The sequence below is a fragment of the Oncorhynchus keta genome, chromosome 27, assembly GCF_023373465.1.
Source record: "Oncorhynchus keta strain PuntledgeMale-10-30-2019 chromosome 27, Oket_V2, whole genome shotgun sequence".
In the NCBI taxonomy this organism is placed as follows: domain Eukaryota; kingdom Metazoa; phylum Chordata; class Actinopteri; order Salmoniformes; family Salmonidae; genus Oncorhynchus; species Oncorhynchus keta.
This window is the reverse complement of record NC_068447.1, coordinates 33,521,262-33,537,915: the sequence shown is the minus strand read 5'-3', so window position 1 is coordinate 33,537,915 and position 16,654 is coordinate 33,521,262. Positions and strand designations below refer to the sequence as shown.

The 16,654-nt window shown below is 51.8% G+C and overlaps 1 protein-coding gene across 4 annotated transcripts in view; it reads right to left on the bottom strand.

Moving 5' to 3' along the window:
• Positions 1–16,654, bottom strand: part of LOC118360309 (signal peptide, CUB and EGF-like domain-containing protein 3) — a 151,819-nt gene that overhangs the window by 73,626 nt on the left and 61,539 nt on the right. For all 4 annotated transcript variants that reach the window (XM_052482193.1, XM_052482191.1, XM_052482192.1 and 1 more), the window contains exon 4: positions 85–219. In XM_052482193.1, coding sequence (XP_052338153.1) covers positions 85–219 — 135 coding nt within the window. The remainder of the gene's footprint in view (positions 1–84; positions 220–16,654) is intronic.

Sequence of the window (16,654 nt, the reverse complement as noted above, 5' to 3'; positions counted from 1 at the left end):
GCGTGTGTGTGTGTGTGTGTGTGTGTGTGTGTGTGTGTGTGTGTGTGTGTGTGTGTGAGTGTGTGTTGAGGATACAAGGCTAACCTTTAGGCCTTTGGATGCAGGTGTGCTGGTTGTCGCTCAGGAAGAATCCTTCTCTGCAGCGACACTCGTAGCTGCCCATCATGTTGACACAGATCTGCTGACAGCCACCATTACCCTCCGAACACTCATCCACATCTGTAATGAAACAGGAAAAGAACACAATCATTACAATCATTGCACTGAAATAGGTCCATGAATGAGGAAATAGACCATTAGTGTCAACGGGAATAAGGGATCTTCTTCTGCAGTTACTTTTTTGCACCCAGTCAGATAGATTTTACAGAAGGGAAATATATTGGGGCGGCAGGTAGCCTAGTGGTTAGAGCGTTGGGCCAGTAGCAGACAGGTTGGTGAGTCGAATCCCAGAGCTGACAAGGTAAAAATATGTCGTTCTGCCTGTGAGTAAGGCAGTTAACCCACTGTTCCAAGACGTGGATGTGGATTATGGCAGCCCCCCGCACCTCTCTGATTCAGAAGGGTTGGGTTAAATGCGGAAGTCACATTTCAGTTGAATGCATTAAGTTGTACAACTGACTAAGTGTCCCCCTTAATATGACAGCAACATAACAAAACGGAAGATGGTTGGCATGGAAGGGTGGAAGAATACAAGAGTTCATGAACATTTCTGAAAATGTATGAGCCTAATAACAGTCATATCAATGCAATAGAACCAGGGGAGTGGTTTTCAGCAGGGCAGACTGCAAAGGTCACAACACGAGGGGGAGATATGAGACATAGTCAACAGAAGACAGGGGGGCTTGTCTGAAGAGTTGGTGTCTCATTTAATAGTTATCTGGTGTGGCAGCAGACAGAGCGGAGGGCTCACGGTTTGAAAGCCTCCAACTGTGCGGCACTAAGCACGAGCAGCACAATCCTCTGGCAACTGTGGTAACCTGATCCACCTGGAACAGAGTACTGTCAATGACGAGCGTCTGTCAGCCCCTCCACTGAAGGAATGCCAGGAGAGGAGGGAGGAGGGGGTAATGAAAGGGAGGGAGGAGTGGAGAGGGAGGAGGGGGTAATGAAAGGAAGGGAGGGAGGAGAGCCACTTGAAGCCTAGTGAAGTGCAGCACACAGCAGTAGTCTGTACAGAGGTATCTCCTGAGGCTATGCTTTGTCACTGGGCGTAGCACCGTAGACTAATGAGAAGATACTAACGGTAGGTGCTGACATAGCATTTAATCCCATTGAGACTTCATTGGGCCCCTTACTCTAAAAAGATACGACTAGAGGTGTTCGGTACTCTCTGTCTGAAGCCAACTGAGACTACACCCAATCAGTGTTAGCAGCACAACATCTATTCATTAACAACTTGTTAAAAATGGCAGAGCACACCAGTAACTACATGGGGTATTGGAACATAGAGAAACCAGATGTAAGCGCTTTTGAATGTATAGCATCAAGCCACCATCCTTACGGTGGGAAAAATCCAAACATAGCCCTAAAATGATTTAACAGTATCAAATTAAAAACGTTTGGGGCCATCCATTAATCTTTGAAGACCCTTTAAAAGGATGGTCTGGCACAGTGTCAATATTGGTATTGAACCTTTATTTAACCAGGAAGTCTCATTGAGGTCAGAAGACCTCTTTCCCAAGAGAGACCTGTCTATGGGATTAGACGTTAGTAACGTTACCAGTCATCCCAGCATTCCCTATGCGTGACAGTGCCTCCTCCTCCAGGCCTCCTCCTCCCCTGGAGACCTGTGCTCTGTCCCTGACTACGGACGGAGCTGGAACCCTATCCATCCCCATGCTCAACGCATCAATAGTCTGCTGTATACACAAGGCTTTTTTTAATAAACTGTCATGCGAAACAAATTTTCTGTCTATTTGTCCAGTCTGAGAAGGCCTCTGGATGAAGTTTCCTTTCTGGGGGATACTCAGCTCAGCATAGTTAGAAATTAAACTTCACTCTGTCCTCCTCTCTTTCACACAGACATAGACACACACATATGCACACACACACCTCCAACTCCGGAGTGATCCCTTGAGTGATGTCAGAGTGGAACCTGACTAGACAGAAACCTCTTGGGTAGCTAAGTGGGTTAGTGGCGTGTGACCCTCCTGACCCCAACGACGTGCCAAGTCTAGCCCATCAGCACCGCTGCCTGCCTCCTCTCAAAACAATGTAATCATGTCACTAAGGCCCACTGAGAAAACCTGAGCACTCTCACTGGCTAGGTGACGTGTCTGTCCCTGCATCCTTGAAAAGAGATGAGAAATAAAGTTAGTGTTATAAGGACAGATCGGAAGGCCTGTGAAGGTTGAAGAAGTTGGAGCCGTTTCAGAGTGAAGTGTGCTCCATTTGAGCAGCAGGGCTGCAATCCACCCCAGCCTCAGTGCAGATGCTTTGGCTATAATTTAACAGTCTTTCTCCACTGTGAGAGAGAGGGAGAGTGGCAGCGGTGACACCTTTCAGCTTAGCTGCAAGGAACCTGCAGCTGCACCTTTGCAGATAAACCGTAAAGCCAAACACCAACCTGTATGACACCCTCTCCCCTAAAATAAGTGGACACACACACACGCACGCCCACACACACACACACACACACACAGAGAGATGGAGAGAAGTAAACTAATGACACATGCATGAATATACACCAAACAAGCAGTAAGCCACAAAAAGCCAATCTCTTTCCAAACCTCCAGCGCATCAATGAAGGTTTCATTTCTTGATTCCTTCATCCCACCAAATGAGGCGTTGCCTGTCAGTGGATCTCTCCTGCTGCAATAATTGCCTGTGTTGTGTGCTCGGCACGGCTGGCGTCCAGAGCTAATATTTCCAAGCGAAAAGGGATTCTGGCACAGCCAGGAGAAGTGATCATGTTATTTGGACTTGAACGTTTTTTTGAACAAAAATACCTTGAGAGTATGGAGAAAAACACATGTTAATGAAGATAAAAGGGCTGCCTCAGTTATGAAACATGACATCTCTCCCTCGATCCCTCGCTTTGCTGTGAGGAGGAGATGGGAAAAAGGGAAGATTCAAACAGAGGGAGATTAAGAGATTGGTTGTGTTTGCAGAGGCCATGTCCGCTGGTTTCTCAGATAGCCTTGACTGTATATATAACATTTGGCCTTGTGCTGAGCTTCGGAGCCCGTGTAAACATGGCGGCTGAGATACAAAAACTCCTCAAACCTTATTTTGGAGACACACTCATGTCTTTTTCTAAAAAGGTTCAGATACTCTCGGGACATTTATTGCTGACCCAGCACCAGAGTTTTGAGGGGAAAATAAAAAACAATGAGGATCTCCTCCACAGTGCTGACCAAGAATTATGCTTCCACAGACCCAACAGACAGACAGGCAGGCAGACAGGCAGACAGACAGGCATGTCTTTGGGATCCAGAGCAGACAGCCCAGAGACATGAAGAGGTGAGACCGAGACCGGCCATTCGCCCTGTTTGTGCTTTTCATTTACAGGGGTATAAGAAACACACACTCCATAATAAGGCAGCAATAAGGGCCAGGCTGAAGGCAGCACACAAACAGCATGCTGTGCTGCCTGAGCTGCCCTGGTAGGTGAGAGAGACATTATGAAGATAAACATCCCGTTGGTTTTGCTGAGCATCGGTAGGTGGGAGGGGGGAGCATAGAGAGCTAGTCCCAAATTAAAACAAGATCCTTTCTTTTTTAAACAGGATTAGGGGATTTCCTCTTTCCTCTCCACTGCCTCTGGAGTTCAATGACACGGCTCGTTCTTTCCACCCTCTTGACTGAACAGTGACCACGGCGCCAGGTTTGAACCGAGCCAAGGCGCTCTGAGAGGAGCCCTGAGTGCACACAGACACAGGCCACACGTAAACAAACACGCAGCGCTTATCAAGCACATGTCAGCAGGAGGTTGCACAAGTGAATGTGTTGCCTGAAGCACAAACACACTCTCTGTTCGTTAGGTGGGTGGTTGGGAAACTGAGCATTGGGAGAGCTATTAGGCTAGAGATACTTTTTATTGGTTAAACAAGGCACTTCTTTAGGTTAAGCCTATGTATAGGTGTTATTAAAGCTGATTTAAACCCTGACTAGCGTGACCACATTACACAAAAACAAACAAAGCCTTTGATTAGGCTGCATTTTGATTTGAATTCTTAAAAGTCTAACTTGTTGTGTGTGGAAGCATTTAGGTATAAAAATATATTTTTTTAATGATTTGATCAAATGTTGAATGTGTTCGTGAGAGTCTCCCCTTTCCATAGCGTGGTCATAATAACCGTTTGGATGCTACATACATTGTGATGTGTCTCATGGTTTGACAAACCACTCTAGCTCTGCCACCTTTCACAGCAGATGAGGAAGTGTGACATAGGCAGATGCGGTGGATTGAGACGAGGGTTGCAAAGGTTGGGAAGTTAAGGAATTTTGCTTAGATTCATCAAAAAAGCTTACTTATAACAAGTTAACCTTTTTTTTGTGGGTTACACATGAGGGAATTTTAGGTCTTGTGACATATTTTGGTTAAATTATCCCCAACTCAATGGAATTGCAACCCTCTGCATGCACAGTGCATTCTTCCATCACATGTACAGCTGATTCTCAAGATCTTGCACACTAATGAGATGCTATTGAGCCCACACGACTACAATGTCTGAGCCAAGGACTACATGCTTTCTGGTAAGTTTTGATTACAATACTGGGTGGGGTGAATATATTTTATATGACATACATGATTTTTTGTTAACTAGTAAATAGAAGCCTACAGCAAAGTGTGTTAAATTATTTTCTAACTTGATAACAATTTCTGCTAGCAATTGTTTGCTACTATTTGGGTTTTAGCTTGCTAACTGAGGAGTGTTAATTCACCTGTTTCCATACATGCAAAAACTATCTTAACTATCTTTTTTTTTAAACCCCTATTTTCTCCCCAATTGGTAGTAGTTACAGTCTTGTCTCATCGCTGCACCTCCCGTACGGACTCGGGAGAGGCAAAGGTCAAGAGCTACGCATCCTCCGAAACACTACCCAACCAAGCTGCACTTCTTGACACAATGCACAGCCAACCCGGAAGCCAGCCACACCAATGTGTCGGAGGAAACACTAGCATGCACTGCACCCAGCCCACCACAGGAGTCACCAGTGCACAATGAGATCTCTGCCAGCCAATTTTGCCAATTGTGCACCGCCCCATGGGCCTCCCGGTCACTGCCAGCCGCGACAGAGCCTGGGCTCGAACCCAGAATCTCTGGTGCGATGCAGTGCCTTAGACCCCTTCTCCACCCGGGAGGCCTAACTGCTGAACTATCTTAACTTATCTGTACATAGAATTGTATCCGTTTTTCTTTTACATTTGACATATTTTACATTTTTTTTCTAATCTTTACAGGAATATTTACAGGAAAATGCCATATGTGGAGACATTTCACTGCAGCTAATGTAGAAGGAAAAGCTGTGTACATTTGCAAATACTGTGCCAAATCATATGTGAAGAATGAAACAAAGATGCAGAATCATCTGGCCAAATGCATAAAGTTCCCTCAGCGCTCACAACAAGCAACCTGACAAAAGTCCCTCTACTTCTATTCAAGGTGAAAATGAGGAATCGGACACCTTATAGAGAGTGACAGCTCATGGTCCTCCTGGAATCAGACACCTTATAGAGAGTGACAGCTCATGGTCCTCCTGGAATCAGATGTTTTTTGACTCAATGGAGGAACGTAGTCAGAGAAATGCTGATGAATGTCTTGCTCGAGCTGTGTATGCAAATGGTTCACCTCTGATGCTCACAGGCAATGTGTATTGGCAGTACACTTCCAACCAATGGCTTTGGGATGGAGATGCAATATGGCAGTCGTGCCAACATATCTCATCATCCACCTGGTGGAAGGGACTTTGTGGATCTGAGGTTCTTTCCCCTGTTTCCTCCATCAACCTCCAAATCCACCAACATCAGTCGCCTCAGAGCGCAACTGATCCTTATTTGAGAACATACACACCAAAACACGCAACAGGTTGACCAATAAAAGGGTTGAAAAATTGGTGACCATCCGGGCAAATTTGAGTCTTTTTGAGCCTGACAACGAGCCATCCTCAACAAGGTTGGAAAGTGACAGTGAAGATGAGCCCTCAGTGTCTGATGTTCAAGAGGTAGACATTGAGGAGGTTCAGGGAGAAGACATGAAAGCCTGAGAGGAAGACAACCAAAGCTTTAGTTTCTAGACTATCATTTTACAGATATGTATGTTGAAAACGTTTTTGGGAGATGCGATGGATCATTGGGGATCATTCAATATTCCCTTTCTTTTGTTGTTCAGTGAAATCATCCCATGTGAAGAGTCAACTCATTTAATTAAAGTTCAATTCGTAACTAAATAGTGTTATTTTTCTTTCAATTTGAAGGATTTAATCATTTGCAATTATGTCTACTTATGATAAGGTTAAAGGTTTATGTTTCTGTCTCCATATGAGATGGTAAATATATCCAATACAAAAAAACATCTACATATAAATGGTATTAATATTAATGTGCATATATTTTCATTAATTTCCGTATATTCCCATTAATTCCCACGGAAAGTTTCCACCTCTAAATATTCCCCAAAATATGCAACCCTAATTGAGAGGCATCCAATGCAAAACTAATGGATTTTATTATTATGTTACTTAGCACCTGTGTGTCAATCAACTCCAGGGAGATATTTCAGTGGAACAGCTTGTTGTCATACCAACACGAAATAAACAAAGCTCATGCTGCTTTGATAGAAGCCCAGCCTCCAATGATGCACTCGTTGCTCAGGTAACAGTTTTTGGTAAATATACACATAGAGAACCTAAACTTCCACTGTCTCACTCGGTTATTCCATAATAAAAACTTCGCTTTGGTCATACCGTATGATATTCCTCTGTTCCTTTAAAACAAGTCAAAGTATTTTAAAAACAAACCCCAGAATGTGTGTTTGGGTGGACAGGCTCGTGCCAAGAAGACAAGAGGCCCTGACGTCTGCAGCCTGACGGCTTGCTGTCTGCTGGATGATTACATCCCTAAAGCCCAATCCCAGGCTTGACTTTCCCCCCAAACCCTACCAGTCGGCTCAGCTGGAATTGTTAATTTCATGGTGGATGGGGACGAACAATCCTGAGGGAGCGAGAGTGTTGATATCCTCTTCAGGAGCCAGCTAATACACGAAACCCAAATCCTCCTCCTCCCTTACAAGTCACCACTCCACCCTCCATCTCCCTCCACCCTCCACGCTCCATCTCCCTCCACCCTCCACGCTTCATCTCCCTCCACCCTCCATGCTTCATCTCCCTCCACCCTTCATCTCCCTCCACCCTCCACGCTTCATCTCCCTCCGCCCTCCATGCTTCATCTCCCTCCACCCTTAATCTCCATCTCCCTCCACCCTCCATGCTTCATCTCCCTCCACCCTTCATCTCCCTCCACCCTCCATGCTTCATCTCCCTCCACCCTCCACACTTCATCTCCCTCCACCCTCCATGCTTCATCTCCCTCCACCCTCCATGCTTCATCTCCCTCCACCCTTCATCTCCCTCCACCATCCATGCTTCATCTCCCTCCACCCTCCACGCTCCATCTCCCTCCACGCTCCATCTCCCTCCACCCTCCACGCTTCATCTCCCTCCACCCTTCATCTCCCTCCACCCTCCACGCTTCATCTCCCTCCACCCTCCATGCTTCATCTCCCTCCACCCTTCATCTCCCTCCACCCTCCACGCTTCATCTCCCTCCGCCCTCCATGCTTTATCTCCCTCCACCCTTCATCTCCCTCCACCCTCCATCTCCCTCCACCCTCCACCCTCCATGCTTCATCTCCCTCCATCCTCCACCCTTCATCTCCCTCCACCCTCCATGCTTCATCTCCCTCCACCCTCCACGCTTCATCTCCCTCCACCCTCCACCCTCCATGCTTCATCTCCCTCCATGCTTCATCTCCCTCCACCCTCCCTGCTTCATCTCCCTCCACGCTCCATATCCCTCCACGCTCCATCTCCCTCCACCCTCCACCTCCCTCCACCCTCCACGCTCCATCTCCCTCCACCCTCCATGCTTCATCTCCCTCCACCCTTCATCTCCCTCCACCCTCCACGCTTCATCTCCCTCCACCCTCCATGCTTCATCTCCCTCCACCCTTCATCTCCCTCCACCCTCCATCTCCCTCCACCCTCCATCTCCCTCCACCCTCCAACCTCCATGCTTCATCTCCCTCCACCCTTCATCTCCCTCCACCCTCCATGCTTCATCTCCCTCCACCCTCCACGCTCCATCTCCCTCCACGCTCCATCTCCCTCCACCCTCCACGCTTCATCTCCCTCCACCCTTCATCTCCCTCCACCCTCCACGCTTCATCTCCCTCCACCCTCCATGCTTCATCTCCCTCCACCCTTCATCTCCCTCCACCCTCCACGCTTCATCTCCCTCCGCCCTCCATGCTTCATCTCCCTCCACCCTTCATCTCCCTCCACCCTCCATCTCCCTCCACCCTCCATGCTTCATCTCCCTCCACCCTTCATCTCCCTCCATCCTCCATGCTTCATCTCCCTCCACCCTCCGCGCTTCATCTCCCTCCACCCTCCATGCTTCATCTCCCTCCACCTTCCATGCTTCATCTCCCTCCACCCTTCATCTCCCTCCACCCTCCACACTCCATTTCCCTTCACCCTCCATGCTTCATCTCCCTCCACCCTTCATCTCCCTCCACCCTCCACGCTTCATCTCCATCCGCCCTCCATGCTTTATCTCCCTCCACCCTTCATCTCCCTCCACCCTCCATCTCCCTCCACCCTCCACGCTCCATGCTTCATCTCCCTCCACCCTTCATCTCCCTCCATCCTCCACCCTTCATCTCCCTCCACCCTCCATGCTTCATCTCCCTCCACCCTCCACGCTTCATCTCCCTCCACCCTCCACCCTCCATGCTTCATCTCCCTCCATGCTTCATCTCCCTCCGCCCTCCACGCTTCATCTCCCTCCACGCTCCATATCCCTCCACGCTCCATCTCCCTCCACCCTCCACGCTCCATCTCCCTCCACCCTCCACACTCCATCTCCCTCCACCCTCCATGCTTCATCTTTAAACACCTTCATCTCCCTCCACCCTCCATGTCATGACCCTCCGCCCTCCATGGGGGTTCATCTCCCTCCACCCTTCATCTCCCTCCACCCTCCATCTCCCTCCACCCTCCATCTCCTCCACCCGCCAACTGGACACATGGGGGTCATCTCCCTCCACCCTTCATCTCCCTCCACCCTCCATGCTTCATCTCCCTCCACCCTCCACGCTTCCATCTCCCTCCACCCTCCACTGGCTTCATCTCCCTCCACCTTCCATGCTTCATCTCCCTCCACCCTTCATCTCCCTCCACCCTCCATTGGGGGTTAAACATCTCCCTCCACCCTCCACGCCTCATCTCCCTCCACCCTCCATGTTTCATCTCCCTCCACCCTCCACGCTTCATCTCCCTCCATGCTCCATCTCCCTCCACGCTTCATCTCCCTCCACCCTCCACGCTCCATATCCCTCCACCCTCCATGCCTCATCTCCCTCCACGCTTCATCTCCCTCCATGCTCCATCTCCCTCCACGCTTCATCTCCCTCCACCCTCCACGCTCCATATCCCTCCACCCTCCATCTCCCTCCATGCTTCATCTCCCTCCACCCTCCACGCTCTATCTCCCTCCACGCTCCATATCCCTCCACGCTCCATCTCCCTCCACCCTCCACGCTCCATCTCCCTCCACGCTTCATCTCCCTCCACCCTGTACCCTTCATCTCCCTCCATGCTCCATCTCCCTCCACGCTTCATCTCCCTCCACCCTCCACGCTCCATATCCCTCCACCCTCCATCTCCCTCCACGCTCCATCTCCCTCCACCCTCCACGCTCCATCTCCCTCCATGCTTCATCTCCCTCCACCCTCCACGCTTCATCTCCCTCCACCCTCCACGCTCCATCTCCATCCACGCTCCATCTCCCTACACCCTCCATGCTCCATCTCCCTCCATGCTCCATCTCCCTCCACCCTCCATGCTTCATCTCCCTCCACGCTTTATCTCCCTCCACCCTCCACGCTCCATCTCCCTCCACCCTCCATCTCCCTCCACCCTCCATCTCCCTCCACCCTCCATGCTTCATCTCCCTCCACCCTCCACGCTCCATCTCCCTCCACCCTCCATCCATCTCCCTCCACCCTCCAAGCTTAATCTCCCTCCACCCTCCACCTCCCTCCACGCTCCATCTCCCTCCACGCTCCATCGCCCTCCACGATTCATCTCCCTCCACCCTCCACGCTCCATCTCCCTCCACGCTCCATCTCCTCCATGTCTCCCTGGACACATCTCCTCCAAACAATCTCCCTCCACCTCCCTCCATGTCCATGACTCCACCCTCTATGGGGGTTAAACCATCTCCTCCACCCTCCATCCTCCATGCACCATCTCCCTCCACGCTCCATCTCCCTCCACGCTCCATCTCCCTCCACACTCCATGCTTCATCTCCCTCCACCCTCCATCCTCCACGCTCCATCTCCCTCCATCCTCCGCTTCAGTGGGGTCTCCCTCCACCCTCCACGCTCCATCTCCCCTCCATGTCTCCCTGGACCCAGTGGGGGTCCTCCAACGCTTCATCTCCCTCCATGTCTGATCTCCCTCCACAGTGGGGGTTTCCACAACTCCATCTCCCTCCATGTCTCCCTCCACCCTCCACGCTTAAACTCCCTCCACCCCCATCTCCCTCCACCCTGGACACAGTGGGGTTCAACTCCCTCCACCTCCCTCTATCTCCCTCCACACAGTGGGGGTTCCCTCCACGCTCCATCTCCCTCCACCCTCCACAGCTCCCAAACTCCCTCCACCCTCCATGTCTGATCTCCACCACCCTCCACGGTTTAAACAATCTCCCTCCACCCTCCATGCTCCATCTCCTCAGTGGGGGTTCCATCTCCCTCCACCCTCCATGTCTGACTCCTCACAGTGGGGGTCCAACGCTTCATCTCCTCCATGTCTCTCCTCCACAGTGGGGGTTCATCTCCCATCCACCCTCCATGCTCTATCTTCCTCCACGCTCCATCTCCCTCCACCCTCCATCCCCCTGGACCATGGGGGTTCAAACAACGCCTCCATCTCCCTCCATGTCTGACTGGACACCCTCCACGCTTCTCCATCAACGCTCCATCTCCTCCATGTCTGCTCACATCTCCTCCACGCTCCATCTCCTCCATGTCTGACTGGACACAGTCTCCCTCCAACGCTCCATCTCCCTCCATGTCTGACTCCCAGTCCACCCTCCAACGCTCTATCTCCTCCATGTCCATACCCTGGACCCAGTCCATCTCCTCCACGCTCCATCTCCTCCATGTCCACTACCAGTCCACGTTAAACTCCGCTCCACCCTCCATGTCTGATCTCCCTCACCCTGGGGGTTCCATCTCCCTCCATCCTCCCGCTCCATGTCCCTCCACCCTCCAGTGGGGTTCTCCCTCCACGCCCATCTCCCTCCACCCTCCATGACTTCAGTCTCCTAAACAACGCTCCATCTCCCTCCACCCTGTCTGACTCCACCCTCCAAGTTTAAACTCCCTCCACCCTCCATGTCTGATCTCCCTCACAGTGGGGGTTAAACCATCTCCATCTCCCTCCATGTCCATCTCCCACAGTGGGGGTTCAACTCCGCCTTCATCTCCCTCCATGTCTCCACTCCAGTCTCCTCCAAACTCCGCTCCATCTCCCTCCATGTCAACTGGATCTCAGTGGGGGTTAAACAACGCTCCATCTCCTCCATGTCTTCATCTGGACCAGTGGGGTTCCTCCACCCTCCATCTCCTCCATGTCTCACTGGACACAGTGGGGGTTCCAACGCTCCATCTCCCTCCACCCTCCATGTCTGACTGGACACAGTCTCCTCAACGCTCCATCTCCTCTCATGTCTCCCTCCATGTCTGACTCACAGTCTCCCTTAAACAATCTCCCTCCATCTCCTCCATGTCTGACTGACACAGTGGGGGTTAAACAACGCTCCATCTCCCTCCATGTCTCCATCCTCCAGTGGGGGTTTAAACAACGCTCCATCTCCCTCCATGTCTGACTGGACACAGTGGGGGTTAAACAACGCTCCATCTCCTCCATGTCTGACTGGACCAGTGGGGGTTTAAACAACGCTCCATCTCCTCCATGTCCATCTGGACACAGTGGGGTTAAACAACGCTCCATCTCCCTCCATGTCTGACTGGACACAGTGGGGGTCTAAACAACGCTCCATCTCCCTCCATGTCTGACTGGACACAGTGGGGGTCCAAACAACGCTCCATCTCCCTCCATGTCTGACTGGACACAGTGGGGGTTTAAACTCCGCTCCATCTCCCCATGTCTGACCCTGGACACAGTGGGGGGTTAAACTCCCTCCATCTCCTCCATGTCTGACTGGACACAGTGGGGGTTAAACAACGCTCCATCTCCTCCATGTCTGACTGGACACAGTGGGGGTTTAAACCGCTCCATCTCATCTCCTCCATGTCTGACTGGACACAGTGGGGGTTTAAACAACGCTCCATCTCCCTCCATGTCTGCTCCATCTCCCTCCACCCTCCATGCTTAAACATCTCCTCCACGCTCCATCTCCCTCCATGTCTGACTGGACACAGTGGGGGTTTAAACAACTCCCATCTCCCCTCCATGTCTGACTTCCTCACAGTGGGGGTTCCCTCCACGCTCCATCTCCCTCCATGTCTGACTGGACACAGTGGGGGTTTAAACTCCGCTCCACCCTCCATGTCTCTCCATGTCCATCTCCTCCATGTCCACTGGACACAGTGGGGGTTAAACAACGCTCCATCTCCCTCCATGTCTGACTGGACACAGTGGGGGTTAAACAACGCTCCATCTCCTCCATGTCTGACTGGACACAGTGGGGGTTTAAACAACGCTCCATCTCCCTCCATGTCCACTGGACACAGTGGGGGTTAAACTCCCATCTCCTCCATGTCTGACTGGACACAGTGGGGGTTAAACAACGCTCCATCTCCCCATGTCTGACTGGACACAGTGGGGGGTCTAAACAACGCTCCATCTCCTCCATGTCTGACTGGACACAGTGGGGGTTTAAACAACGCTCCATCTCCTCCACCCTCCACGCTCCATCTCCCTCCACTGGACACAGTGGGGGTTAAACAACGCTCCATCTCCCTCCATGTCTGACTGGACACAGTGGGGGGTTAAACAACGCTCCATCTCCCTCCATGTCTGATCTGGACACAGTGGGGGTTAAACAACGCTCCATCTCCCCTCCATGTCTGACTGGACACAGTGGGGGTTAAACAACGCTCCATCTCCTCCATGTCTGACTGGACACAGTGGGGGTTAAACTCCTCCATCTCCCTCCATGTCTGACTGGACACAGTGGGGGTCCCTAAACCTCCACGCTCCATCTCCCTCCATGTCTGACTGGACACAGTGGGGGGTTAAACAACGCTCCATCTCCCTCCATGTCTGACTGGACACAGTGGGGGTTTAAACAACGCTCCATCTCCTCCATGTCTGACTGGACACAGTGGGGGTTAAACAACGCCTCCATCTCCTCCATGTCTGACTGGACACAGTCCATTAAACCACGCTCCATCTCCCATGTCCCTGACTGATCTCAGTCCACGGGTTTAAACTCCCTCCACGCCTCCATCTCCCTCCATGTCTGACTGGGACACAGTGGGGGTTTAAACAACGCTCCATCTCCCTCCATGTCTGACTGGACACAGTGGGGGTTAAACAACGCTCCATCTCCTCCATGTCTGACTGGACACAGTGGGGGTTCCCTCAACGCTCCATCTCCCTCCATGTCTGATCTCCCTCCACAGTGGGGGTTTCCAACGCTCCATCTCCTCCATGTCCATGACTGGACACAGTGGGGGTTAAACAACGCTCCATCTCCTCCATGTCTGACTGGACACAGTGGGGGTCTAAACAACGCTCCATCTCCCTCCATGTCTGACTGGACACAGTGGGGGGTTAAACTCCGCTCCATCTCCTCCATGTCTGACTGGGGTTACCAGTGGGGGTTTCCACAACGCTCCATCTCTCCATCCATCCTGACTGGACACAGTGGGGGTTTAAACTCCACGCTCCATCTCCCTCCATGTCTGACTGGACACAGTGGGGGGTTAAACCGCTCCATCTCCTCCATGTCTCCTCACAGTGGGGGTTAAACAACGCTCCATCTCCCCTCCATGTCTGACTGGACACAGTGGGGGTTAAACAACGCTCCATCTCCCTCCATGTCTGACTGGACACAGTGGGGGGTTAAACAACGCCCATCTCCTCCATGTCTGACTGGACACAGTGGGGGTTTAAACAACCTCCATCTCCTCCATGTCTGACTGGACACAGTGGGGGTTAAACAACGCTCCATCTCCCTCCATGTCTGACTGGACACAGTGGGGGTTAAACAACGCTCCATCTCCTCCATGTCTGACTGCTTCACAGTCCTCCATGTTAAACAACGCTCCATCCTCCATGTCTGACTGGACACAGTGGGGGTTTAAACAACGCTCCATCTCCTCCATGTCTGACTGGACACAGTGGGGGTTTAAACAACGCCCATCTCCTCCATGTCTGACTGGACACAGTGGGGGTTTAAACAACGCTCCATCTCCTCCATGTCTGACTGGACACAGTGGGGGTTTAAACAACGCTCCATCTCCCTCCATGTCTGACTGGACACAGTGGGGGTTAAACAACGCTCCATCTCCCTCCACCCTCCATCTCCCTCCTCCATGTCTGAAACAATCGCCCTCCACCCTCCATGTCTGACTGGACACAGTGGGGGTTAAACAACGCTCCATCTCCCTCCATGTCTGACTGGACACAGTGGGGGTCCACGCTTAAACAACGCCTCCATCCATCTCCCTCCACCCATCCACCTCCATGTCTGACTGGACACAGTGGGGGTTAAACAACGCTCCATCTCCCTCCATGTCTGACTGGACACAGTGGGGGGTTTAAACAACGCTCCATCTCCCTCCACCCTCCATGTCTGATCTGGACACAGTGGGGGTTAAACTCCCTCCATCTCCATCTCCTCCATGTCTGACTGGACACAGTGGGGGTTAAACAACGCTCCATCTCCCTCCATGTCTGACTGCCACAGTGGGGGTTCAACAACGCTCCATCTCCTCCCATGTCTGACCCTGGACACAGTGGGGGTTCCAACGCTCCATCTCCCTCCATGTCTGATCTGGACACAGTGGGGGTTAAACAACGCTCCATCTCCCTCCATGTCTCCACTGATCTCCCACACCCTTAAATAACGCTCCATCTCCCTCCATGTCTGACTGGACACAGTGGGGGTTAAACAACGCTCCATCTCCTCCATGTCTGACTGACACAGTGGGGGTTTAAACAACCTCCATCTCCTCCATGTCTGACTGGACACAGTGGGGGTTAAACAACGCTTCATCTCCCTCCATGTCTGACTGGACACAGTGGGGGTTCCTCCACAACGCTCCATCTCCCTCCATGTCTGACTGGACACAGTGGGGGTTTAAACAACGCTCCATCTCCCTCCATGTCTGACTGGACACAGTGGGGGGTTAAACAACGCTCCATCTCCCTCCACCATGTCTGACTGGACACAGTGGGGGTTAAACAACGCTCCATCTCCCTCCATGTCTGACTGGACACAGTGGGGGTTTAAACAACGCCCATCTCCATGTCTCCATGTCTGACTCCATCTCCAGTGGGGGTTAAACAACGCCCTCCATCTCCCCTCCATGTCTGACTTCCTCCACGCTCCATCCCTCCACCCTCCATCTCCTCCATGTCTGACTGGACACAGTGGGGGCTTAAACAACGCTCCACCCTCCATGTCTGATCTGGACACAGTGGGGGTTTAAACTCCTCCATCCCTCCATGTCTGACTGGACACAGTGGGGGTTAAACAACGCTCCATCTCCCTCCATGTCTGACTGGACACAGTGGGGGGTTTAAACAACGCTCCATCTCCCTCCATGTCTGACTGGACACAGTGGGGGTTAAACAACGCTCCATCTCCCTCCATGTCTGACTGGACACAGTGGGGGGTTAAACTCCGCTCCATCTCCTCCATGTCTGACTGGACACAGTGGGGGTTAAACAACGCTCCATCTCCCTCCATGTCTGACTGGACACAGTGGGGGTTAAACAACGCTCCATCTCCCTCCATGTCTGACTGGACACAGTGGGGGTTTAAACAACGCTCCATCTCCCTCCATGTCTGACTGGACACAGTGGGGGTTAAACAACTCCCATCTCCCTCCATGTCTGACTGACACAGTGGGCCATATAAAAACAACGCTCCATCTCCCATCTCCCAGTGGGGGGTTATCCATCTCCCTGTCTGACACAGTGGGGGTTTAAACAACGCTCCATCTCCCTCCATGTCTGACTGGACACAGTGGGGGTTAAACAACGCTCCATCTCCTCCATGTCTGACTGGACACAGTGGGGGTTAAACAACGCTCCATCTCTCCATGTCTGACTGGACACAGTGGGGGGTTAAACAACGCTCCATCTCCCTCCATGTCTGACTGGACACAGTGGGGGTTAAACAACGCTCCATCTCCTCCATGTCTGACTGGACACAGTGGGGGT